At 38.0% G+C, this 26,019-nt stretch overlaps 1 protein-coding gene across 8 annotated transcripts; it reads right to left on the bottom strand.

The window, feature by feature from the left end:
• Nucleotides 1-471: 471 nt before the first annotated feature.
• slc12a7b (solute carrier family 12 member 7b) lies at nt 472-25,428 on the bottom strand. Of its 8 annotated transcripts, none has more exons than XM_077624169.1 (26): nt 25,143-25,427; nt 12,521-12,615; nt 12,300-12,431; nt 12,047-12,193; nt 10,502-10,556; nt 10,294-10,424; nt 9,978-10,219; nt 9,648-9,859; nt 9,288-9,455; nt 9,099-9,197; nt 8,724-8,781; nt 8,394-8,568; nt 8,205-8,323; nt 7,989-8,087; nt 7,498-7,617; nt 7,072-7,176; nt 6,665-6,833; nt 6,386-6,581; nt 6,141-6,310; nt 5,839-5,970; nt 5,636-5,743; nt 5,255-5,371; nt 4,214-4,389; nt 3,308-3,322; nt 2,405-2,538; nt 472-2,297 (listed from the first exon to the last, which is right to left on the bottom strand). In XM_077624169.1, exons 1-26 carry the CDS (start codon nt 25,336-25,338, stop codon nt 2,206-2,208), a joined length of 3,462 nt encoding a protein of 1,153 aa, XP_077480295.1. In that variant the 5' UTR covers nt 25,339-25,427; the 3' UTR covers nt 472-2,205. The 8 variants fall into 8 exon arrangements, with proteins under 8 accessions (XP_077480295.1, XP_077480297.1, XP_077480300.1 ...); XM_077624171.1 differs by lacking the exon at nt 25,143-25,427 and adding an exon at nt 19,517-19,781; XM_077624174.1 differs by lacking the exon at nt 25,143-25,427 and adding an exon at nt 15,478-15,824.
• Between the last annotated feature and the right edge of the window lie 591 nt (nt 25,429-26,019).

The raw sequence follows: 26,019 nt of genomic DNA, 5'->3' as shown, positions 1-26,019 counted from the left end.
GATTACGACAGGTTTGAAGTTTCCCAATAATCCAGGTTTAAAATAGCAAAATAAAATATATTTATTTCAAACTTTTTTTTTGTATTGATAGTTTGTTGTTGATTGGTCAGTCTTTAGTTAACACAGCTCTACATGTTTGCACACAAAATCATGTAACATTTATTTGTACAATTCCTTACTGTGCTGAATCAAAAAAAATAAAGTTTTAGTGCTTTTAATCCCTATTTTCTCCAATATCTGAAAATAATTCATTTGAACATTTAAGGTGACTTCACTTTAGCAGTTTCTGTGATTACTTAGTGTTAAATTCTTTGCTCATTTGTCTTTTGAAATCTTCAAACTCAATGCTGCTCTCTAGTGCCAGAATTGTGTTACCTTAACTGAAACAGAAAAGGGGTTCAAATCTGAAAGCATATTTTCCAATCAGAATTGTGACCCACTCTGCAAATGACAATCACAGACAACATGGTCTTAATTTCAGCACTTTTAATATTTACTTAATAGGCACAAATATAATTTACAGGGCTACCATCTCTACGTGCTCCCACAAAGTGACTTCCTGTCGCGACCTGTGAGGCCCACAAGCAGTGAGTGTAGGACGACAGCAGAACCACCAACAGTCTTCACCTCTTACAACGCACAAAGACACACACACACACAGGCACACACTTCTGCTGTTCACCTCACGTAGCTGAGGCCTTTTTTTCCTTGTTCTTACATGTTTTGCTCTTTAGTGACACCGCAATGTGTTTCCACATTTTTTTTAACTCTGTCTTCATGCCTTCGTGACTCTTTTGAGGTAGATAACATTTTCCAGTCACCTCCCAACTTACTGAGATGTGAAACACATCTACTGCTCCGCTCCACTCTTTTGAGAACCTTTTTTTCCCACCAAGGTAAAAGACAGATTACATTTTAGTGCCACTGAGATCAGTAACAGTATTGAAACGAGCATACTTTAATCACTTTAAATTCTTAGGACTAGACAATGTTTATTTAAGGTAGAATTTCTGGTGAATTGAACACAGTAAAATGAGCTGTACTGTAAAATAGAGCTTTCTGTAGATACGTGTATACTTCCTCTTTCAGCCTCTTTTGATAAAAATCAACGGACACGTAAAGTAAAATAGGTTCAATTCACGTAAGAAAAAAAAACTACAGGGACCATACGACAGCAATTGAACGAAACACAAAATGTTGTGATAACGACCACAAGACTGACAAATTTTACATTTTCCAACAAAGGAAAATACACCTTTCATCACTTGAAAAATACTGCTAATAAAAAGAAACTGTGAAGGTGTAAATGACATTTTTATGTGTGTAAAAGTTGAAACTGTTGTATTTCCTGAACATTCTTTTCATGGTGTCATATCTTTTTTCTCCCAATATTTCCAGTTTCTTGATCATTTTGGCACTTTCTCTTCCTATCTAGCGATTTTTCTTTTTATCTATTTTTTTTAACAATTCAGCTAATTCATTCTGGTGCTCAAAGCTTGAATATATAGAAAGCAAACAGTGTCGTATTGACGTGACCAAGTCATAACGCAAACGTAGCAAACACGTGACTTTATGTTTAGTGCAAAAGTCTGTCAGTTTAAGATGCCATTTGTGCTCCATTTTTAAAATGCGGTAAAGGCCAATGATGACGTCATCGTATCAACATATAGATGATGAACGCATAAAGTGAATACATTTTGGCCATTACTAAATCATCAAAATGAGTATGTTTGCGTGTATGATAAATAGCCAGCAACGGTCAACACTCACAGAGTTGCAGCACAACAACTACCCATGATGCTTTGCTCTACTGAGGCACAGTGTGTGCCTCCCAGAGAAAAGTTCCACATCATCGGACAATGAGTGTTGAGAACATCACCACGAGGGAAAAACGGCGATAAAACAAAATGACCTCGTCAACAGTGAATGAAAAATATAAAGTGTCTATGCTCTATTTTTTTGGTTTTCTCCCGCGGGTGGGCTACGGCCTAACGTGGGCCGCGCCGAGCTCGCGAGCCTGCAATGTCTCTTCCTTCCCCAAGGTCCTGCTGAATAACCATCATTACGCGCGATTCCGCCATCCCATCTCAATAAAACTCCATGAAGCGTCCTTCCCTTCAAAATAAATGTCAGGTGACTGGTATTGAAGGCGACAATGTGCAGAACGGTGTGGGAGTTTTTTTCTCTCTCTCGCTTCGGGCCTTCCTAAGAGTAAATGGTGATAACTTCGCGTCCGCCCCCTCGGACAAGCAGGACACGGTTTAGACCCTCAAGCAAAACCTCGAGGAATTCCATATCTTCGAAGAAGGAAGTTAAGAAGTGTAGTGTTGATTAGAAATGGGATTAAAACCTGGATTTTTGCAAGGGATGCTTTAGAAATAGAAAAAGGTGCAGATAAGGATACAGTTTTCATCTCCTCCTCGGTTCTTTGGTGGGCCGGGCATGTTGAGAAGAACCAGGTGGGCTCCTTGCGACTTGTTGACCACCACCTCGTTCAGTTTGATGGCCGTGTGCATGCGACGGACGTTGGTCTGGTTCCTAGTCAGATAAGAGTAAATAATTCAATTTAATTTGAACATTGTGTAGCTGTAAATAATAATAAATAAAGCTGTATATTTGTGAAGAAATACAGAATCAAAGAAAACATACAAGAGCTTCAGAGTGGTGGCCATTTGTTTTACTTGTAACTCCAATTTCCTTTTTGCTTATAGTTTGGTTATGAAGATTCCAAATGTTTACAACTTCCATAAAAATTTGCAATGATTGCCGACCTCGGAAAATGAGTCCACATTGCAAATATAAACTTTTGTTAAGCTAACCAAATGTATATTTATGAATATGTAAAAAACAAAGTAAATTTGTTGGCGACAACATTTAGCCTTGAATGCATGTTAGTGGTGACCGGCCATAAAAACAAGGACAAAAACAAATGTAATTTGAATTTTGATGTGTTTGTTGACATTTTCAAACAAACACTTCCAAACCAAATGACATGAAAATGATGACACATAATTCTGCTTTCCATTGTTTTTTCTTTTTGAATATCACGTTTAAGTGTCTGAAACAGTATCAATATAATTTAAGGGATTGGCTCAAAAGAAATATTTTTTAGGTATAACATTTCTATCAACAATCACTGAATCAGTTTAGCTCTTGCTGTTCAATGGCAAATGGAAAACACAATTTGGCGCACATTAATCAAGGGCTTCTCATGCACGTGCACGGAATACAAACACACGTGTTGAAGGAAAGCGTGGACAGTAACACAAACACACATGCAGTTTACGGTGAATAGAATAGAACTTACAGGCTCCCCCACTCTCTAGAAGGAGAAAAGTGGGACAGAACAGAGACAGGCTTTAAATGCATCTAAAGTCAGCTATGAAAGCTTCAAACTGTCCCACAAGGCTCGACACGCGTCTTCCGTGGGAAAAAGGCTGTCTCTCTTTTAAGAAGACTGCATTGAGATGTCTTCATAATAAGAGACGAGGAGTTAGTCCACGTTAGAGTAGACCAAGTTTGAGTGGGCTGGCCGTGCACTAATATTATTCACGCCTCATGCGTGAGTTCAAGCCATGCAAACTTGTCTATTTCACTCATTATCTGATTTGGCAGCAACGACATGCCTTGTTCTCGTCATGTTATATTTTTATACGAGTCAATTATGCACTTTTGATTACATGTATGCTGAATTTCCAGAACTAGATGAAACACGTATTTAATTTTATGTAGTCCCACCTCGGAAACAACAGGATTTTTTTTTTGATTCCGCAAGTAGTATTGCTAATTTTCTTGATTTTGCAATTCACTACTTTTGTAGTATTTGACAGCTCTGAATAAATGTCACTGCTGACTGCTGGGAAAAATATGTAAACAACCAATTAAATGCAAGTTTATTTTCTGTGTGTGGTGGGTAATAAATATTAAACTATGACATCTAGTGCTTGTGATGAAAACTACAGGTTAAATGTAACCTTGCTTTGTATTTTGCAGACTATTTTAATTTCCGCAGAAGACCTGAAAATTTGCAGAATTAACAGGACTAATTACAATCATCTCCATTAGCATCAGGCAAATAAGGTCTACGCTTTTGGACTTTCTGTGGACATTGCACACGGACGCCATTGCAAAATGCGTCTAAGATGGGTGCTAAAATTACAGTAAACAGCTAACCATATTTCAAACATTCATGCGTTAGTAATAGCTGACTTACGGCTTCATGTTGAAGAGGTCTCGCATGGCCACGTTGGCGTTGCATTCGCGGTTGCGGTTCCGCTCTGAGAAAAGTTTATCCTTGGTCCAGGTCATGTGAACCCGCTCTGGGCCAATTTCGGTCTTGTCGTTACTGGCTGTGTGGGATGCTGTGTTTCTGTCATGGATGAGCTGGGCCTGAGGGTGACACAGTGGGTAAAAAGATATGCAGTACATATGTGAGGTTGAAGAAAAGGAGGTCAGATAGTAAAGAATAGAATGAGAAAGATATGGCACGAAAGAAGGAAAGAATGAATGATGAGAAGAGTGGATAATAAAGAAAGAAACCTATGCAAAATAATGAAATCTATTTAAATGATAAAAACAGAGGACGTCATTGGGTAAAAAAAACACATGAAACACAGACCAACAACACAAGACAATGGGACTGAAGTTCCAATAATTCCACAATTAATTTTCTATTATTACATAAGGCAACTCTGTATATTCCTGTTTTCCAATGAAAAAACTAGAATTAGGTCTGTAAAAAAACTACAAAACAAACTAAAACAGCCCCACAAATAATTACGTAAATTGGATGAATAAACCTGAAAGCATGAACACTGGGACTCAAGTATTTTTCATTGGACAACGACGCTATGATAAAATGGACAGTGCTGTCAATTCATGTGGAAGATAAACAAATGAGATTTCCATTTACGTTGTCCGTGATGGTAATTAAGTTGATAAATGAGCACAAATGGACAAAAGATGTTTTAAAGTGCATTTGAAATAAATACGAATAGGTCATCTTAGGTAACATTACTGTCCATTTTTTCATCAGAGGTATCTTGGGATGATATAAATGCAAGCTTAATAGGCTTTAAGAGGTTTGGGCTGCAGTCTTGGGGTGTGACGGGTTGGTATTCACAAAGCAACGTAGAGCTCTTGAGTACACTACATAATAATATACCGTCATTAAAGCTCAGTAGGGCCGATCACACGCTTTGTGAAAGCCGGGGCCACAGTTGGAAGGGACACTGGGGTTGACAAAAACGACTACCTCATCCTCTTGCGTGTCCTCCGTTGGAGAGGACTGCTGACTGAGGCTTGCGCCCTCGGCAGCACCTGGGTTCTTTCTTCGGATTGAGTTACGTGATTCGTCAGTGATACTCTGAATCTGAGTAGTGTGGAATTGCCCCGAAACGTGATTGCAGATAAAAAGCAGAATGGGCCAACCGTTAATGAGTGCCACGGATGCTAATAATGGACATAAAATTGAGACCTAAGTTGTTTTTAATTCTTTGTAATGCTGACCCGCCTGATCGGGTGCATTCTATGTTTTAAAAAAAGTCCGCACTACATTCTAACACGCATTCATTTAGAGTCAAAGACCACAATGAAGTCAGTTAAGTAAATTCGATTAAATATTAGTGGACCTTACCTCTCGCTCCCTTTCTGTCTTGGATAGCTGCATCTGTTTCAACATCTGAGATCTTTGTTCCATCACCAGAGTCTTCTCATAGGTGAAGGCTGAGATATCATTATCATGCTGCACACATCACAACATCACCAAAAACATGAAAAAAACACCTGGTTTGAAGAACCAATAATGTAATTCATGGCAAGCCCTCAAGCCTATTTTACCATTTCCACCACTTCGACCTCTGCATTCAGCCGCAGGTGGTACAGAAACGTCTGCAGATCTTTTTTCATCTGGATGCTGTTGTCATCCATCTGGGCCACGGTGAAGATGCGCATCTTGCACTTTCTCCACACCTGAGGGAGGGTGGTCGAGGAAGAGGAGAAAATCAATGTTCAAGGACAATAAAATGTCGTAATTTGCGGCATATGTTAGCTTGCGTGGGACCAGTAAGACCACATGTAAAGCTATCTCACAAAAAAACAACACGGTTGACACACAAGGTTCATGTCATGTCGAAACCTACCTTATGTTGTCGCAGCAGGAACGGCAAGAGCATCAAGAGGCCTCCGTCGTGAACCACCCACCACACATCGATGGTGCCCTCGCCCAGCCGGTCTTGATTGGTAGGGAAGCTGTCCACATTCTTAGCAACGAGCAAGGCCAGATGAGCGGATGTGGTCTCTCGAATCGTTTCTAGACGGGCACAGGATGAAAGGAAAGTGAACCTCTTCCTAATCTCCATATGACAATTTCATCACGTCTCCGTACCTGTGAAATTCCTCCATGACTGCGGGTCATTGGACTGCTTCCAGGTTCCCGGCCAGGCCATCAGGACTGTGTTATGCTTCATACCTCCCAAGCCGGCTGATTGGATAAGATGAGAGACGCCATCTCTGAGGTTGGAAGAAACGACAACGTGGCAGAAACCTTTGGTCCGCTCTGCTGTCATGGAAGACTTGATGTTCTGTAGAGGATTACATAAACAATAAGAAGATGGAATGACTTTTCAAAAGCATAAAGAGTGTATATGCACAATCTTTGTTATACCTGCTCTGCTTTCTTTGCCTCGGTCTCTTTAGTGAGAAAGGTTCCCTCCAATACATTTCCCACTATGGTTAGGCCTTTCCCTGCTTTCAGCTGAGAGGTGAAAGACAGCAGGCGTGGATGCTTCACTGCCTGATCGGAGTCCAGGTTGAGGAGCACCAAACATTGAGGCCTGAATTCATTTAAAGAGGAAACATCTATTGTACACTGCAACTTGCTTTAAATTCTGAATTTTCTCTGGAGTTCCAAGAATATGTGCGATTGGTAGTTTCAGCATGTATGAAGGTTATCACTATGGTGAATAAAATATTGAACAATGAGATTTACAAACACAGGCTGAGTCCAATCTTATCTGGATTCTGCCTGCCAGTCTTGCACAGGATTGGACTGACAAACTCAAAATCACGTACCTCCAGTTTTTGGTGTGTGGGGGAGCCTCTTCGAGACGAATGAGGGCAAAACGGGCCGCATTCAGGGACAGGCCACGGATGCCGTCACCCCATTCCTTCTCTGCACTGTTAAAGCACAAAAATAATAATATTGAACTGGAAGTTTCTGTGAGTTGTCTTTAAAACTGTTTGGGGGATTAAAACAAAATGCATGCTTTCACAGTTATAAATTACCACAAAGACATTTGATGCACGAGTCCAGAAGCTGAAAACGATATACCGTATTTACCGGACTATAAATCGAACTCTTTTCATAGATTGGCTGGACCTGCGCCGAATACTTAAGTCTTCCCACCAAGAGCTATGTTGTTTTTTAATTCTGCAGTTATCTGAAAATAATGTTCTTGGTTTCTGATAAAGTAAAAACATTAAAAGAAAAAAACTTACCCTCTGTATTCAATGTATTTGTAGATGCAGCCAGCGATGGCCATGGCAAATATGGCATAATACCAAGACGAAATGAACATGAGAGCCAGGCACAAACTCATTCCCAGAAAGGAGAGAGTCCTACAATGAAAAAGCAATTAAGACCTCTCCACCACTAATTACAAAATCCATCTATTTATAGAAAGGTGTCATGCTTTTGCCTCATTAGTTGAGAAACAAATAAACCCATTTCAGAATGGACAGCTGAGAGGCTTAAATGGGAGTGAAATAATGACAGTCTCGGAACGCAAGGTTACCGAGTGGTATTGTGTGCAAGCTTTGTTGTGGAATTAATCTTAATGGAGATGCATTTGTGTCTGAGAGTGAATGAAAGAGAAAAGAGGCCATAAATGTAACACAAGTAAAATAGTTGAACCACATGACAGATTTCCCTGAACTTCATAACTTTTCCATATTGATGTCTACAAAATGCATGATTACAGATCACTGACCAGTGGTAGTATTTGAAGCGTGGTCTCCAATTTGGTGTTCGTAATAAAGTCTGAACTGCGCAGGCCAAGTTCACAAACAGGTAACACATGAGAAAAAACCTGTAAGATAGTAAAATAACAGAATAAAAGCTCCACATCTTTTTGATTCCCATTTTATGACCCACTTCTTCAATGCTCGGGTAGAGGGAAATGAAAACTGTGCGCAAAAACACCCACATAGAGAGGATTGGAGCCACGGCATCAAGAGAGGCGATGAGTATTCCAATCTCACAGATTGCACCGGTAAGTAGGAGAGCCCAGGTAGGTTCTCCGTTAGCTTTTCCGTGTCCGAATACCTGAATAGCCAATGTAAAAATGTAAATGATAGGGGTTTGTTTGCTTTATTAGCAAGGGTCTGTGTCTCACCTGTAGGAAAGGTACAATCCCATCTCGTGCGATGGCTTGCAGCAGGCGGGGGGCCCCAGTCAAACTCTGCAGGCCAGCGCCACAGCAGGAGAAGAAGGAACCAATGACGATGACCCAAGGTGAAGGCCATGAGAGTGTGCCAATAACCAAGTTGCCTTTTACAGAATCACCAAATCTACAAGAAAGACGAATTGTATTGTAATGAATGTTTTGCCTCTCATAAAAATACATCCTGTGCTTCGCAAAAAGAAATACGAAATGTGAACTTGTTGGTCCAATAAATGATTTTGAAATGTTCGCAGAACATTGCAATATTTGTTTAAGTCTTACTTGTCCCGTAGTAAAACACCCTCAATGGATGCACCGAATAGCACGACACAGGTTACATCTGATGAAAATTGTTAAGGTAATTTTCGACACCTCTTGTAAGGCACTCTTGTTTTTTTCTTTGCCCACTCAAGCTTGATATGTCCTACCACAAAACACCACTCTTCCTAATCCAGTAGTATTTATACACATCCTATACATGGTTGAGGTAAAGTTTCCTGGTTGAATTAATATTGAGTATATATTACGGTTTATTCAAGTAAAGTCAATGGGTCTCAACAAAACAGGATTAGAATTGAGTGTATTCGCTTAAATCAGCAGAACTGATAGTCAGTCAAACAATTCACGTCAATATCAGAGTCAATCATAAAAGGATACAGATGATCGAGGTGGTAAATATAGCTAGGATGGTTCCAACTGGGATGGATCTTTGGGCATCCCGCAAATCACCTGATCGATTCGAACCTGCCATGATACCTGAAAAATAACAGCAAAATAAAGGATATATGTAAATCATATGCAAGCCAAATGCTGACCACAAAATTCTAAATAAGAAACTCCACTCACCAGTGACAGAAGGAAAGTATATCCCAACAAGCAATGTAAAGAAAGAGGCAATATCATTGACAACATAGGGCAGATAGATGTCTTGGGCGGGATCACTTCCTCCCTCAGACAACAACTTCTTGTTTTCAACTAACATGCCAAGAGGGCCATATACTGACCACATATTTTCTGAAAAGAAGCAGCGAAAAAGAAATTCAGAAAGAAAAGCCTTTAAATGACAACCAAATGGCCATGCAAAGACTTTCAGATCAATGCATGAAGTATAAATCAAGTGAGAAGCTATAGATGATTTTATCATGACAATGTTAATAAAAGTAAAATAGCAGAGCACGTTGACTGCACTAATATGAGTCAACCAACCTGAAATAACTCTACTTTTAAGTCCAGGGATGCCTTGAATCTGGGTCACGTTGTTATTTAAGAAATATTCATTGCAGGTAGCATTGAACTCAGGTCCATCACAGAACAGCTTCCACAGCTGGGTGGTGGTTGTCACATTATCGATAATTTCCATCTTGAAACATTTATCAAAGTTGTGGTTCTGCAGAGTACGATTTCCCAACATGCAAACACTATAACGACAAAGAGGGGAGAGCAAAAGGTTATACTCTTCTAATGACTTGTGTAAACTATATTTACAGACTCAAACCCAACTGAGAATATACATGTATTCGTGTATAATTTACTCACGGAAAGTCGGGTGGCTCGAAGATGGTCTTGATGACTCCGGCGTAGATGGCAAGGATGGAGAGAATGACACAAGCCAGGAAAACGAGGGCGAGTTTGTTGACATATTTCACCCCCACAAAGACGACAGTGGACATCAGCGTAAGGCAGCATGTGCCGTAGACGCGCATATTATTGAGTAGGGCATCAACTTCATCCTCTTTTTTCTCTGCTACAAAGATGGCCGCCTTAGGCACAATGTAGGTCTGAACGGGGAATGGAGACCACCATTGAGTTCCAAAATTTTGACTACGCAGAGTACACAGTGTTATTTCCTCACCAATAGAATCTCGATAGTACCCAGGATGTACATGGAACCAGCAAATGTTGTACCCAGATAGAAACAAAGACCCACAGCTCCACCAAATTCAGGTCCAAGAGATCTGGAAATCATATAGTAGGAGCCTCCAGCTATGGAAAAAAAGTCAAAGTTAAAGATGGGAAAACATGTCAACCCATTAATAATTAATTTAGGATTATAATCATACCTGGCACAACACCATTTGTAGCAATAGCACTCATGGATATGGCAGTCAGCATGGTCTGAAAGGGAAACACAGAAACACAACGTTAGCTATGTCTGATCATGACTCAAATCTGCTATTTCAAACAGTTTAACAAGAACATTTTTGCAGACACCTGGATAACGTCAACTGAATAGCTTTTATATGTTAATATATTTAAAAACTATTGAAACTATTTAGTCCTCCAGTTATCAAAATAACAAATTAGTCTGTCAAAACAAATCTTAAAAGGTTTATTATGTAAATGACTTCCAATAATGTTTGGATACAAATAATAGTTTATAATAGTTTATCAATAAGAGGAAGGACATGTCACAAGATAATAGACGTGGAGGTCAACTTCTATCCATCCATTCCTTGCCTTGCTTATCCTCTCTTAACTTAAACAATAACAAAACAAGAGGATGGTGAACATGTAAAGGTGACATTGAGAAAAACAAACAAAACTAAACACATAAAAAAAGAGGAGTCGGACCATAGCACGATCAACAGGGGAAAAGCCGTGACTACCCATGGCAAAGATAAACCTCCGGCTCTCGCTGGCCATCCGGTTTAAAACGGCAGACAAGCTGGAGAAAAACCAATTAGCTGGTAATTTTACCACTAGCTCCCGTTTAAATCCAAAGCAGATATACAACTGACTTGCACTCTACCGGGAATGTCTGACGTAATTTGCCACGTAGAAAAACACAAAGTGGGAAGTTGATTAACGCAAAAACTAATCATTTGGTTTACTAAAGATGGGTGACTAACTTACTTGAAACGCACGGTGGATTTTTGCTGTTGATCTATCTTTCATGTCTTTTATATTTCATTTATGACAGCTATCTTCAATTGGCAGAGTTTTACTCAATACTTAAAATTCTTTCAGACAAAAGGGGACTTTAAATGAGATCTATTCAAAAGTTCTGATAGATTCTTTTGCTCCACATTTTTGTGCGTGTAATTCTTTTTAGATTACAGTTTTTTTTCATGTATTTATTAGTACAACTTTTTTTTTTAAAGCTATGATATTAACTTTGCTCTTTTGTTTTGTTCAAACAATGAAGAACAAAAGGCCCAAGAAATGTGAATCCATTTTTTGTCAGGAAACATTTCTTCAGGAAAGAGGTGAAAATCATTCCCTTTCAAGGATTCTGTGTGTACTTTCACTGATTAATCTGAAGTAATCCATTGTCTGACGCGGGATTGGGAAATATCAGCAAAAGTGTGAGAGTGCACATTGCAGATGGGGGAATTATGTGATAAACAGAAGTAGAAATGGGAGGCCTTCATTATGGCACACAGACAGACAACACATACACATGAATTTATATATAATCTTGCATATGATCGCTCTAAAATCTCTTGATATAAGACAAATATCACTTTATGTTGTGAAAACAGAAACCAGGAATTTTCATGAGTCTGCAGTCTGCTATATGGATTTTATGTTATGTAAAAAAAAAAAGATAAAAGCAGCAAGTTCAGCATACAATACCTTTAAACACATTTTGGTTGAATACTCACGCATGAGCAGCACAGGGCAACAATAGCCAGAGATTCCAAGATGCCGGCCGTGCCGACTATCCAGGTAAGGCGAAGAAAAAGGATGACCCCCAAAATGTTTTGAAGGCAGGGGAGATAGACGCCCATGAAAGTTCCCATTTGAGGACTCTAAAGACGAGAAAGATATGTCATTGTACAAATTCCTAAGTAATAAGCACCTTGGCCAGCCAAGAATTCAAACGTGTATAGAAAAGATGGAGCTATTCCAGTTTACCTTAACTGCTTTCTTTTTGGGACCCTCATCGTCATCGGCTTCCTCGTGTTCCTGGGCTCCCTGGGTGAGATTTGTGTAGTTTGCCAGTTTATCGAGAAGTGACGACACCATGGGGTTGCTGTCCATCTCCTCCTGCAATAAAATAAATACAAAGGATTTGTTGCAATGGACTGTATGTGTTTGTGTATATATGCATTTAGAGATATATAAACAGCAATCACCTCAAAAAGTGCCATGTTGGTGCCATCATAACTGTTGCTTTTGTCATTGTCTGTGTTGTTGATGAAGGGACTGTTTTCTTTTGGGACACCATCACCTGTGGAAAAAAGGTTTATTTTTAGTATACATTAAAAAAATCATGTTCATCAGTGAAATGAAATTATTTCCTATAACCTTTTTCTTTCTACGCTTTCTAATTGACTGCAAAATGAATTTAGAGATTAGAACAATTGGGCTGTTTCTGGCTAATCCTGCAAAATATTACTGTTTTGGATATTCAGACATGGTATATTAGATACGTTCTCTATAATGTGCTGTTTTTACCAGGAGACGCCTATAGAAATCTAACAGCAGTGGAGATTTGATGGATATCTTTCACTGTTTGATGCAGATGCACGAGGAATAAGAGGCTTGCACAGCGGCTTAGTCTGGTTTAATCACAGGGAAAGTCACTATGTCCTTGTACTCTGCACCACTTTAAAGCAGTTGTTCAATGGCAAAAAAATGTACACTCTAAAATGTTAAACTCACTATCTAGATGCCTCATTTATTGTTTACTTACACAGCATCATTGTAATATGACACACCCATCATTTAAGATGGGCTTTAACGAAAGCTGGAATGTTTTTTCTTAGCATTCCAAATAATATCTGCAGAGTTCAAGCAACATCCTCTCTGTCAGGAGCTATTTCAGTGACCAATCACAACTGTAATCGGAGCTAGGCAAAACTTCCAGCATCAGCAAATGCTCTCAGTAAAGCCAAAATACCATAGTTAATGCATTTAAAAGACAAAGGGAAAAACATTAAGTATGAACCCATTCGTGAATACATTTGACGGCATTTGCATGAGCTCATGCTTCGAAATGTGCATTACATAATGTTACATAGATTCTGACAGTCTGCCACTGTACACAAAGACATAAGAACAAACAGGAGAGAGATGCTGTGTGCTGTCAGCAGTTTAGCACATCAGTCAACACGTGCATGCAGCAGTGCAAAAGTCCTGATGACCGAGCTGGCCTTGCAATTTAGCAAACTAAAGAAGAAATGTACTAGAACATAAATCACGCTGTATTAAGAAAGCAGGAAAAATACTACTTCCCTACAGAAATATTTTTTAATATTTAAAGTGCATCTGTTTAATCTCTCCATCTGTCATTGCTTTTGAAAATATAGCATGCTGGAAATGAAACTGTGACACTGATAACCTTCAAGAAAGAAATTAGCAAGAATTTAACATCCTCCAACAAGCTTTACAGAGGTATTTCAATCAAGTAAATACAAAATATTACCCAAAAAGCATCATTTGTGACTAAATGAATCAGGCAGACAGGCAGTATCAAACTGTAATCACCTAAAAGTCAAATCCCACATCACTCGTTTTAATAGCAAAATGGATTGTACAGAAAAGGTACCATGCGACGCTATTGACAATTTGACACTGTAGAAAATTGGAGCACTCATGACGAGTGAAGTCTACATCATATTTAGAGGTAACGAAGAGCTAAAGAAAAAGTAAAAAAATGTAAGCAAAGATAATTGTTCATTTTTTGGGTTTTTTGGATCTGATGAGCTGAACTCATAATTGCTATTGAAGAAAGCAAATCATTCTGACTGCAAATAAACAAGATGAAAAACAAGGAATTTGACAATAAAACCGAGTTGTTAATTTTTATTCATGTTTTACAAATAAGACTACAAAGGATTTAGCTATATTGACCGAAACCAAAATGATTTTATTAATGTAAATAAATAACACTGAACAAGTCTACAAATATTTTAATTACAGTAATCAGCAGTAATATATATATTTTTTAAATCCAGGCTTTGGCCTAATATGTAAATGTGTGGCAAGTGTCCTTATGTGTAGTTGGGCCTACTTAGGTTGTGAAGTGTTTCTTGTAAATTAACGTCAACCAAATTGAGCTCAGGCGATGCTCATACATTCAATTTGTATGTTTTTTTTACATATTTATAGTAAAATGGAATAGTGTTTACCAGAATATCTTATTTTAAAAACTGGAATGCAAAGGAATGATCATTATATAACAGTAACTCCTGTTCATAAGGGCAAAAATATTTCATCATCTGACAAGTATTTTTTTTCATCAGTTTTATGCCAATGATGACGTTCCTGATTAAAAGATGCACTGAATAGCTTAGGATAGGGATAGAATCCATTAGTTCAGTGCTTACTGATTGGTATAGGTTCGTCATCAGTTAGCAGGAACATTGAAGATCTGCTAATGGTTAGGTCAGCTTCTCTGGTCATTGTGGTAATAAATGACCAGGCATCCTATTTATATCGGCTAAGCTGTGCAGTGTGATGATGCCTAAGCTGCCTAACGCCGCCAGAGTTAGCTCATGGCGCACTCTGCAACTATAAGACGGAAGTAGCACTCATTATCAACATTTAACTCACAAATATCAAGAACCAAAAATCAGTTTTTTCCAATTTAGGTTTGAAGAAGGATGGAGGCTAACCTTGGCATTGTGAGCATTGTGGCAGTGTGTGTTTAAAACTATAATAAAGTTACTTTTTACCAAATGAACAATCACCATATTTGAAATCATGTTCATTGCATTTTTGTGTGCACGTATATTTCGCAATTATTTTACCACAATTTGGACTTTAAAGACCCAATTTTATCTCATGTCAATTTAAAATAATAGTGAAAATACAAAAACACAAAAAAATAAAAAAATACAAAAAGCAAAGGACACATTTTCAAGCAGTCTATTAACCCAAAGAGATTTTTCAGCTGCATTACATGTCTTTTTTAATGATTCTTTTTGCTCCATCATTTGAGAGACACCAAATTGCACGCTTAAAAATGATGTGACAAACTACTCCATGCAGAAAAAAATTCAGGGAACATATCAATACACCAATCATATCAGTCAGTTCAACTATAATGGCAAAAAAAAAGAAAGAAGAAGAAAAATATCAAACTTACCCCTCCGACGAGACCCTCCCCTTTGCTCCATTTTGAGGAGCAGGGTTTAAAAAGGTTCACGAGAGGAGGGGTCCAAACAGCGGTCCCAAAGTAACTCCAGTAATAGGGTTCCAAAGTATAATGAAATTGTTTGTGAGGTGCAGAAGACAGGAATGCTGCCTGTGCTGTGTGGATAATGTGAGGATCAGCTATTTCTGTGACTGGGTATGTGCGTGTGTGTGATGCATGGCCTGCGATGACGATGTCAGCGACAGCCATGCATCACAAAGCACCCTTTACCCTCCCACTGAGACCAGCATGCACGCGCCCCTCATGCACGCTCACATGGATGCTTTTCCTCAATCACCCTGAGCTTCTCATCCCTTCTACTCACATTACCACTTGAGTACGTACAATTATGTGTCACGGCACACACTGAGTAGGCGGAGCGAAAGAAAGTGAAGGCTTTGGAAAAGTAAAAGTGTCTCGGATGGTGATTTCCTGGATCATCCTTGAGAAATGCATTATTCTTCTAATTCATTTTTATGTATTTATTCTTTATTTTTTTTTATTGCATAGGAGAGTCCTTCTGAGGAAAATCAAGTCATTGAGCTGTTAGGTTTACTGTAGTGCAATTTCACTGAACTAAAAGGTTTCTTTTTAAAATAGCAGAATAAACGAATCCTCTGTTGGTCATGGCTAAATAGTGATCTCCATTATTGCCTCAATTGCTCCAATACTGTATCGACTACAACAAATTAATTGCTTATTATGCCAACCCACGCTCTAAATTATCCCTTTGTATGAGTGAACCTACCTTTGTTTTAGCTACTCATTTATCTGTATGTTTTAGAGCATGTGAACTTGAGTCAAATCACTTAACTAGATTAGGCTAAGCCTGAACTTTTTATAAAACACTGAAGTCACACTGGGGCTACTGCATAAAGCAAGGCTTGGCTTTTAGCCAAATACTCTTTGACTTGTGCTTCACTCTTCTGGCCACAACCTGACTATCAGTCAGGTGAGTATGTTGCACCATGCTGGGGCACATTGGCTTGTTTCAGAGGTGAGACACTGAGCTATGACCTCAAGGCTGTCTACCTAAACAGACCTTTAAAAAGTGCTCTGTGGCCATTCTGTCAGTTGGCAGTGAGAAATCAAGCAAACAAAATGTGTATTACCATTTTTTTTCTTTAAAGGAAAAGCCAAGACATATTAAAAGTGACGTTGAATTGAAAGGTGATACTCAAAGAAGCAAAATATGCATTTGTTATAATAATATTAATTCAATAAAATTCAAAATATGCACATTTTAAAACAATGAAATTCAGTTTGTACTGTCAAATGTTGAAGTTTTGTTGTTGTTAACTGAATCCACAACCTAAAATGTTTACTAATTCTCTGATGATTAAACATCTGTCTAAGATAGCATTATTCAAAGTGTCATGGCTTTAAGAGGGTCTCACAAATGACTCCATAAGAAGGATTTAATCGTATCAAGCTCCACTTGATGTCAGATGGTTACAATTTCAGTGTGACTGAGTGCATGTGGATGTGGGTTCCATTTAATGAAATCCTCCGCCCTTAAACCCATAAGCAAACAAGTTATGTAACACATGCCAGGGTACTGGTGACTTCTCAGGGTTTTAAATGTGACTATACTACAGTAGTCAATTTGACCTATACCTGCAATTCTCTCTTTTAAAACAATACAGTCGGGACCAATTTGTTGACTAGTTGGTCAAGCAACAACAACAGACCCACAGGAAAGAAGATGGAATGTGTTTTGAAATCTTTTCTGTCCATATCAGGTGATGTAATGTAACTAATTGGCAGCTAACCATGAATAACAAAACAATGAAAAGTCCAACATTATAAATATGTGATGTCATTTTGCATGGGTGTATCAGCATGTTGTCAGCACAATACATTTGGGGAATGATTGCAATCCCTTTCGACTTTGTAAGAAATTAACCAAGGTTCTAAAAGAGAAGAATGATATACTCAGGAGCAAATTAAGAATTACACGTGACCACTAAATTGAGCCATAATTAATGATTTACATTTATTTAACATCACTTAGACATATTAACCTTTGACTTTTGGGTACTCAAAAGAAAAGGTTTCAATCTAAAAGGGCCTTCTGCAGACACCAACAGACTAAGAATGTATAGTACAATTTCAAAAGTAACAAGCAATAAACAGAATGTGTCTTATCACACAGACCACATTGGCAGACGCAAACTGGTGAGGAGGAGGAGGATATACGTATCTGTCAAATGGAAATGGGAAGTACCCGTCAGAAAGAGCTGATTGCTGTGAATTTGGGTATTTTCTCTTCCCTTTCTTCCTAAAAAATGCAGTTTATCTACAATCATTTTTTTCACCCAATGACATATTCAGATATTTGATTGTATCTATCATCCTTCTAAAATCTAAAGAAACCAGCTAATCTTAATACTACTACTGCTACTAATGATAAAAATGTCCATAATACCATTGTGCTCTTTTGTACCATTTAATAAAGAAATGTTGCTTAAAAAAATCAACAATGGAATTATGTAGATTATGCATATGATTTAGGATTGTAAATAAACGTCAGAATTTAGTGCAGGCCACGTTTTTTTCCTCAGTTTTTACTCAACAATATGGAGTTCTATAAGTATTGTGTAGTTCTGCTGTACTGTAGTGTGATGATGAAAAACATCATGTCATCTTGGAACAGAAACGGGACTTTCCCAATTTTTTTCGGTAGGGTATTATACATGACCAGGTTCCGAGATTTAAGTTTATAATGTTCTGTTTTTTACTCTGATGCAAATATGACACTGTAAATTAACATGAAGTATTTCCAAAATGCATTTAGTAAAAAAAATACGATAATATGAAAAGGAAGCATTAACCAGAACCAGATTTGATCAGGGAATAAACAGGAAACATATATCAAAAGGAAGATTAGCCATTGGACAGAGGAACAGTTCTCTTGACTGAAATATAGTATGAAAGTAATTGTATTATATTTTCAATAAAATAATCAACAAAAATCAAGGAAAAGATGACATGTCTTGTACTATTTTTGGTGAGGGGGGCAGCATCTCCGTTTTCTCTATGGTTTAAAAAATCCAGATTATAAAAGTCAACTTGTTCCAGCTAAAACCTAAAATGGGCTTTGATTTTTACACCTCATAAATTATACCAATTAAACCCCAGTTTAACTTTAAAAGGGATAAATCAGGGAGCCATCTTAAGCACATCACCAGCATTTATACAGACAATAACAATAAATCAATGTAAAAAACTAACAAGAAAGGGGAACCAGACAAAAAGGGAAGAAATTGGACCTGCACTCTCTGTATAGGCACCATAAGAGGGTGGTGTCTCACCTCCCCCAACTCAACCAACAGGAAACCAGCCAGGAGGATAATCAATAGCAGTAAATGCTATTTGAAAACCATTCCACCCTTCAGTAATGCTCAAGATCCAACCACATGCTTTCGGACCCTCATTTGAATCTAAACCTGTTTTGTGACTTCACCTGTCTAGGGGGAACAAAAAGAAAATATCTAATTATTGGCTTTGTTGTTATAGAAGTTAAATTTGAAAATGACAATAACAATCACTCCTATCTTACATTGCCTTGACAAATATATTGATTATAGGTCAGTAGACTCGCTTCATCAAGTGTAATCTGAAGGCTTGGTTTTGAAGATTTCACTTGTGACATTTGTTGCTTGGTTTGTGATTGTGTCATTCTGAACCAAGACATCATGTAATTGTTTTGATAAGAAGTTATTCGCACACCCAGGGATGAGCAGGGTCCTCGATACTGGAATGTACTTTTGTGTGTTTTTGCTCCCAGAAAACTGATAATGGAAAACAGCATACCAAGATAAAAGGAAATCAAAGAAATACTGGTGTTTGAACCTAGTTATGAAGTCAGTCTGACTGCGTCAAAATGTGCACAAAGACTTAACTCGTTACCTTAAAATAATGAATACTCACCATCCATCCAGTTCAAAAATGCCCCAAAAACAAGACAAAATAGAACATTTGCTCTCACCTGCGGCTTCCTCGTTCTCGTTCAACTCATTTTCATTTAAATCTTCCTCTTCAATCCTGTCATTTGCCTTGCCTGAGCTGTCTTTTACAGGAACGACTGTGAAATTAGTAGGCATTTTGACACCATGTGCTTCCTCTTAATGTCTCCCTCTTTCCAGAGCGTTCTTCTCTCCTTCTCGGCGCTTTGCTGGTCCACTCCCTTCCACCGTCCAGCTGTTTTCACGTTTACCTTTGATTCTTTTTCTGGAAAATGACTTTTTCTTTCTTATTTACTCCACTCAATTAGGTTTCCAGGATCTCAAAAGTTCTCTGTATCAGTGGGAGACTGCTCGGGGCTGTGAAATCCGCAAACCCGTTACCCCAATAAGGAAGAGCAGAGTTGGCCCGCCCCTGTGAAGGGGCAGTACCGACACACATATAAAAAGAGGAAAACACACACACACACACTAACTCACACAACACAAAAAAATAAAATAAAAACAAACAAAAAACACAAATGAAACTCGTCCTTGTGTGTATGAAAGCAAGCCTGTGACTTGTTTTCTTTGCCTGAAGACAGTGGCCAGCAAAGTCAGCATTTATTCAAAGAGAGAAGGAAGTCCAGAGCGTTCCACAGGAGGAAATTTTGCTTCACAACGACGCACACTGAGGATAATAGTTCCTCACTTCCTATGCAGTGTTATTTGACTCCAAAGGCATTTAAACAGTGGGCAGGGCAAATCTGTAAAACGCATGGTTTATCAAACATTTAGTTGATCCATCATACTTAAAGAAACCCTTTTGTAAGTGGGGAATAATAGAAATAGTAAGAATACTACTACTACTACCACTACTACTACGACTATGACCACCACTACTACTACTACCACTACTATGACCACTACTACCACTACTATGACCACTACTACTACTACCACTACTACTACTAATATGACCACTACTACCACTACTACTATGACCACCACTACTACTATGACCACTACTACTACCACTACTACTACTATGACCACTACTACTACCACTACTACCTCCACTACTACTACTACTACTAATAACTTTTACAACTATTGTACTAAACCTGACTTCAATTGAGGTGAAAAGTAATTTCTGTGGTAAAATAAAAGAAAAAATATTTAAGATATGACAACTAATCATGCTAAATGCCTTTTTTCCATCCATTTTATTTAGAGAAAGCAGTGATGTAACTGGGTGACCAAGTGGCCAGACACTCAGACTACCCCTCGACAGTCAATGTATCAAGGCCAGGATAAGAAAATCTATATATAGAACTGAGGTTACAACAATGCAGTGTAGTGACAAGTGTGCTTTTGTGTATGAACTAGTAATCTTTGAAACGTTTTGTGTCCTCACTGGAATGCTTAGTTAAATACATGCAAGGGGTTAAGATGGTAAGTGTTTTAGCAAGAAATGGTGATATTTTATCAATGAAGAAATCTCTGATTACGAGTAACATCTTTAGTTTTAGGCTAAAACCTATTTTTTTAAATTCCATTTTGTTTATGATATATCCAAGGATGAGGATCCACAAAGTTACATATGGAACACAAATGAGGCCATTGTTACTCAGTTGACGCCACAATTGAACTTCTGCTACGAAAGTATCACTAATACACACGCACATCGCAGTTACTGTGGAATGATGCTTTGTTGCCCTCTTGTGAACACTCATGGAAGTACTGTAGCATACAATGTCACCATGACAACACGACTAAATCAATTTGAACGTTTCAGCGTTGACGGTCATTGACCCGCCCAACATCAACAAGGAACACAATTGTCATATATACTGAACACCCACTAACATATTAATAAAAGTAGAAAATCAATTTCTCTAAGCGCTGACTGACGTAGATGGAATAACAGCAACTGCTTCTCCGTCTCAGTTTCCAAAACACTGACCCGGAAAAGGTGACTATGTGTAAATTCCCTTGTTTTTTTTAACTTCATTTCTAAAAAGTCATTCTTCATCAGTTTAAATCTTATCTTTAGCCAGCAGCCTATACATTAACATGGTAAAAACAAACCAAAAAATTACATCCTAATATCACATCGACCTGCGAGTGATTTGTTCGTTATATTCCAAAGTGAGACTTGAGCACTGTGGGGAAAAAGGGGAGTTTTTTTCCATTCCCCTTTTCCCTAGAGGGAAGCAATGCTTTAACAATCTAATGATGAAAGGAGGGCAAACTCTAGAAAACGGGAGGAAAGTCACTCCTGCATGGCAGCAATATTATCCCATGTTGTAGGCCCAAATGTGCCATGATAATTTAAGGGCAGTAATTTCAGCCAGTGTTTAAAAAAAGAGATTGAGTTAACTATTTGTGCAATTGACCTTGTGACCCCAGGTGACACTGGCCTAACTTTACCACATTCATTTCAACAGTTCGTGACATGAACAGGCAAGGAGACTTACCGGTAGCCTCTTCATCCAGACACATGATACGTCTCTCTACACATTTCTGAAATCTGATAGCCACTGACTGCGCATCTTAGGAACGCTTACTGGCCCAAGGTATTAATAATTCCTTTTCAACATAGAGCAAATGCTCAAGAGCCTTAATCACATTTACAGTTATGGGAATGTCCGTTTATTTATACCTCGTACGTAGTACATTATTGTTTGGTGGCATTATAAATAGTTGATCCCGTTATAATTGTGTGTGAAGATATATTACAAGTTTTGCTGTTGCCGCATTTTTACCATATTTACAGAGAATTGTGTGAATTATAATTCTAATATTATAGTTTATTGGATTATATTGAAGCAGATTTCACTCCTGCTCTTCATAACGCCCTCACTCTTTCAAATTATCTCATATTTTACCTATAGGAAAGCCTTTTGCTGACAAATAGATGAGGCAAGATTTCATGTGAACTTGCGTCAATACGAAATCAACTTTAAAAAAAAGTATATGATGCAAAATGAGGAGGCCAAACAAACCCAGGATCAGAGTTGCTCGGCAGGGCCCAGTTGGTGTGCTGACTGCTAGTCCTCAAATAAAGCAGAGGACAACATATGACACCGAAGGTGCATGCCTTTTGAAATAGGCATACACACACATGCATGCAAACATAATGTGCATCTTATATTCCACACAGTTACATAACTTACATATCCCAACATATCTAGCGTGATCATATCACAAAATCACTCATCTTTGAGGTGACTAATGTCTCTTGGAATAATGATTCTTCTAACAATTCCAATACAGTGGTACCTCGACATACGATCGTAATCCGTTCCGAGACTGAGATCGTATGTCGAGCTTTTCGTAACTCGAGCGAACGTTTCCCATTGAAATGAACTAAAAACAAATTAATTCGTTGCAACCCTCTGAAAACACACCAAAAACAGGATATTGGATTGGAAAAAATGTTTTATTTCTTCTAATTCGCCATATATTGACAAAGTAATAAATAACGAGTGGTTTAATAGTAATAAAATGTGTTTAATAGATGTAAAATTAGACGCAGGGGGACTTTATTCACGGCACTCGTAAACGAACAAACATTTAAATTAACTTGGATAAATATATACAGACACTTAAACATACGTTTAATGTAACTTTACACAAAACTGAATTCTAGTTTTGTCTTAATCTTTCGTTACCTTCGTTTTCCGGGTTAGCGGTTTGCCACGCCTCCACGCACATGTTCGCTATCGATGGACTGTTTGCTGTTGTATTGCCTTCAAAATATTCCGAAAATGATGCACGCAAATGTCCTCACAATAGGATAACGCACGGCCACTTGCCAACGAGAAATAGTCTTCAAAGAACGATCGCGGGAGCTTCCTTCCTTAGAAGAATAACAGGAAATGCAATAGCTGAGCTTACCCACGTATTGATTGTGGGTAATCAAGTTTTATTCTGAGAAAGGGTGCCATTGCCTATAGGTGTGTGTGTGTATACTTCATTACCCAGAAAGCCCTCTTTTTGCCCGCGCATGCGCATTGTGCGTTTCCTGGTCGAAACTCGTCTGAATAAATCGTTCAGTCCTCGTAAATATAGTAGTTATACACGAAAGAGATGCGGCAAAAAAAGACAGTGCGCTACAATGATAAACAGCCTCTCATGTCATGGCCACCTGGCTTGGTCGCATCTCGAAATTTTAATCGTATCGCGAGCGAATTATTCGATCGAAATTTTCGTCGTACCACGAGCATGTTGTATGATGAGCATGTTGTATCACGAGGTGCCACTGTACTTCTGACATCTCTAAAGCTGTAAGGGACCAGAAAATGCATTCATTCATTGCAAACATACATTGATGATCTTCTAAATGGAACTACTATTGTGTTATTATTAATATTATTTTATTTTATATAGCTGCGAAATGATTGCAACCACAATTGTGTCTATCCTAGTTGCTCAAAAGAATATGGCCAAATCAACATGAGGTTTACAATACTAGCAAGTGGCAATAACAGTGTTATTACACCAGGAAGTAAGCAAGAACTCATATGTGAACACAAACTGTCATATCCCCTTGCACAATTTACAGTGTGTCACTCACTTTTGGTGAGTACACATTTTTGCGGCTTTTGATTTGAATTAATAATGAGTTGATCCTTTTAACACATTTTAAACAAAGGAATACATTACTTAGCCTAGATAGTTAATATATTGATATTTGTGAGGTGATGAGCTTGATCCTATATATATCGAAATACAACAGGTTACCACTGAGATCAAAATCCACCTTAAAAAGCATCACATAAAAAAATTAAAACACATTTTGTAGCCAGTTTTAATAACATTCTGGTTTAACGTGCAGTTATACTCTGTCCATGCATTAAAAACCACCAACCTGCTGTTATAGATAAAAAGTGAAAGATCACAGTGACACTTTTGAATTAAACTGGGTGAATAATTTAAAAGGTATTTTGTTTGTTCTTATCAAATTGGACCATTTTTCACCAAAATAAAATACAACAAATGTCAAATACCCAAATTAACCCGGAAATACAGGAACATTTGAAAATAGTCTTTGTATACAAACTGTTGGTAAAAAATAAACACTACCTAATAAGGTGTTGTTTGTTTGTTTTAACTAAAAAGTTAAATGTTAGTAGTGGTGGTAAACATAAACTTGTAAATGTGATAAATGTCAGTGTTTCTGGGGTAAAAGAATTCATGGGGATTTGGAGCTTACTGGAATTTGATATAACTTGACATCGAATCTGAGCTTGATATAGATAATTATTGGAGGGATATTTTTGACCAGGATCAAATTTGATCATGAACATTTTGTAGTATTCATTTATATATAGTATGAAGATAAGCACATTGTGAATTTTCTGTCTTTCTTTTACTTCCATATTGAAAAAAAAACTGTTATTCAAATATTGTTAATACGGACACCACTTTGAATTGTTATTCTCTAGTTTGTTGAATTACAAAAAGTTACCTTCACCCCATCACTTTGATAAAATATGAAGATATTGTGCAGACTTGCTGCTTTGCCAAACAAAAACATAGGCATCATAGCACGTTTCATTCCACAACACAAAAAGATAAAGAAAAACAAATAGCAGACGGCTAATCCTAGAGTGGTAAGAAGAGATAAAGAATTGGGACAGCGTAGTAATGGCCAGGCTTACTCACCGTATTTATTGGGTTCCCTATTGTACTCCAGAATAGGCACCGCAGCATTGGGGTCCTGCGGTTCGAACACCGGGTCATCTTCCAACTCTTGTCCGTCCACCCCGCCATCATCGCCGGCGACAGAGTCCGATCGCTGCCCTTCGATGTAGACCTCTCCCCCCGCGCCAACCGGGACGACCACAAACCTGTCCCCCATGTAGTTTCCTTTGTTAAACGCCTAGTTTTGGGCCCTAAATGAGTGGAAAATAACCGGCGAATTTAACAGGGGTTCCAATGGGGAACACAAACGAATAAGCCCCCACGCTCACTAGTTGATCAAATGTTTGATTACAGTAATGCACGTACACGCCCCCCGCAGACCATCATTGGATGAGAGGGACGGGGAGCGCTGTCAATCATCCGGCCAAGCCACCCCTTCTGTTACGCGCACCCAAATAAAGTTTTATATATTTTTTACCAAAAATGTTTTATAATTTTAAAATCTTCGTTTTGCTGTGCAAGAAATAGGTTTCAAAGGTTTAAACATTTTCCCCTTATTTATTATTATTATTATTTATTTGTGTACTTCATGGTGAAGCTTTCTCATTATAATTGTATGATGACAATAAAAACGTTCCATTTAATTTTTAACAACTGTAATCGTTTAGCAAAGTACGTAGTTTTAAGTGCGTCATTGTGAATTATCCTGCCTTTATTGTCATTATACAAGTATAATGAGATTTAAAGCTTCACCATGAAGTAATCAAATAAAAATCAATAAATAGGTAAGAAATAAACACCCACAGGAAAAAAATATTGATGCTTAACAAACCAATCTATAATTTCAAAATTGAACTTACTGCAACGATGTGTAAAATCCTTAGATAACAACCTGCCA

This window comes from Stigmatopora argus, chromosome 17 (assembly GCF_051989625.1).
Source record: "Stigmatopora argus isolate UIUO_Sarg chromosome 17, RoL_Sarg_1.0, whole genome shotgun sequence".
Classification (NCBI taxonomy): domain Eukaryota; kingdom Metazoa; phylum Chordata; class Actinopteri; order Syngnathiformes; family Syngnathidae; genus Stigmatopora; species Stigmatopora argus.
This window is presented reverse-complemented; position numbering and strand designations above follow the sequence as displayed.

What these genes read in the sequence shown, in the direction of transcription:
- slc12a7b (XM_077624169.1), bottom strand. Translation starts at nt 25,338, where the DNA reads ATGGGGGACAGGTTTGTGGTCGTCCCGGTTGGCGCGGGGGGAGAGGTC. An exon ending in ATTTACCACCTCGATCATCT is followed by an intron (nt 8,782 to 9,098) that starts GTATCCTTTTAT and finishes AATTTTCATCAG; the next exon opens with ATGTAACCTGTGTCGTGCTA. An exon ending in CGCTTCAAATACTACCACTG is followed by an intron (nt 7,618 to 7,988) that starts GTCAGTGATCTG and finishes TTTTCATTGTAG; the next exon opens with GACTCTCTCCTTTCTGGGAA.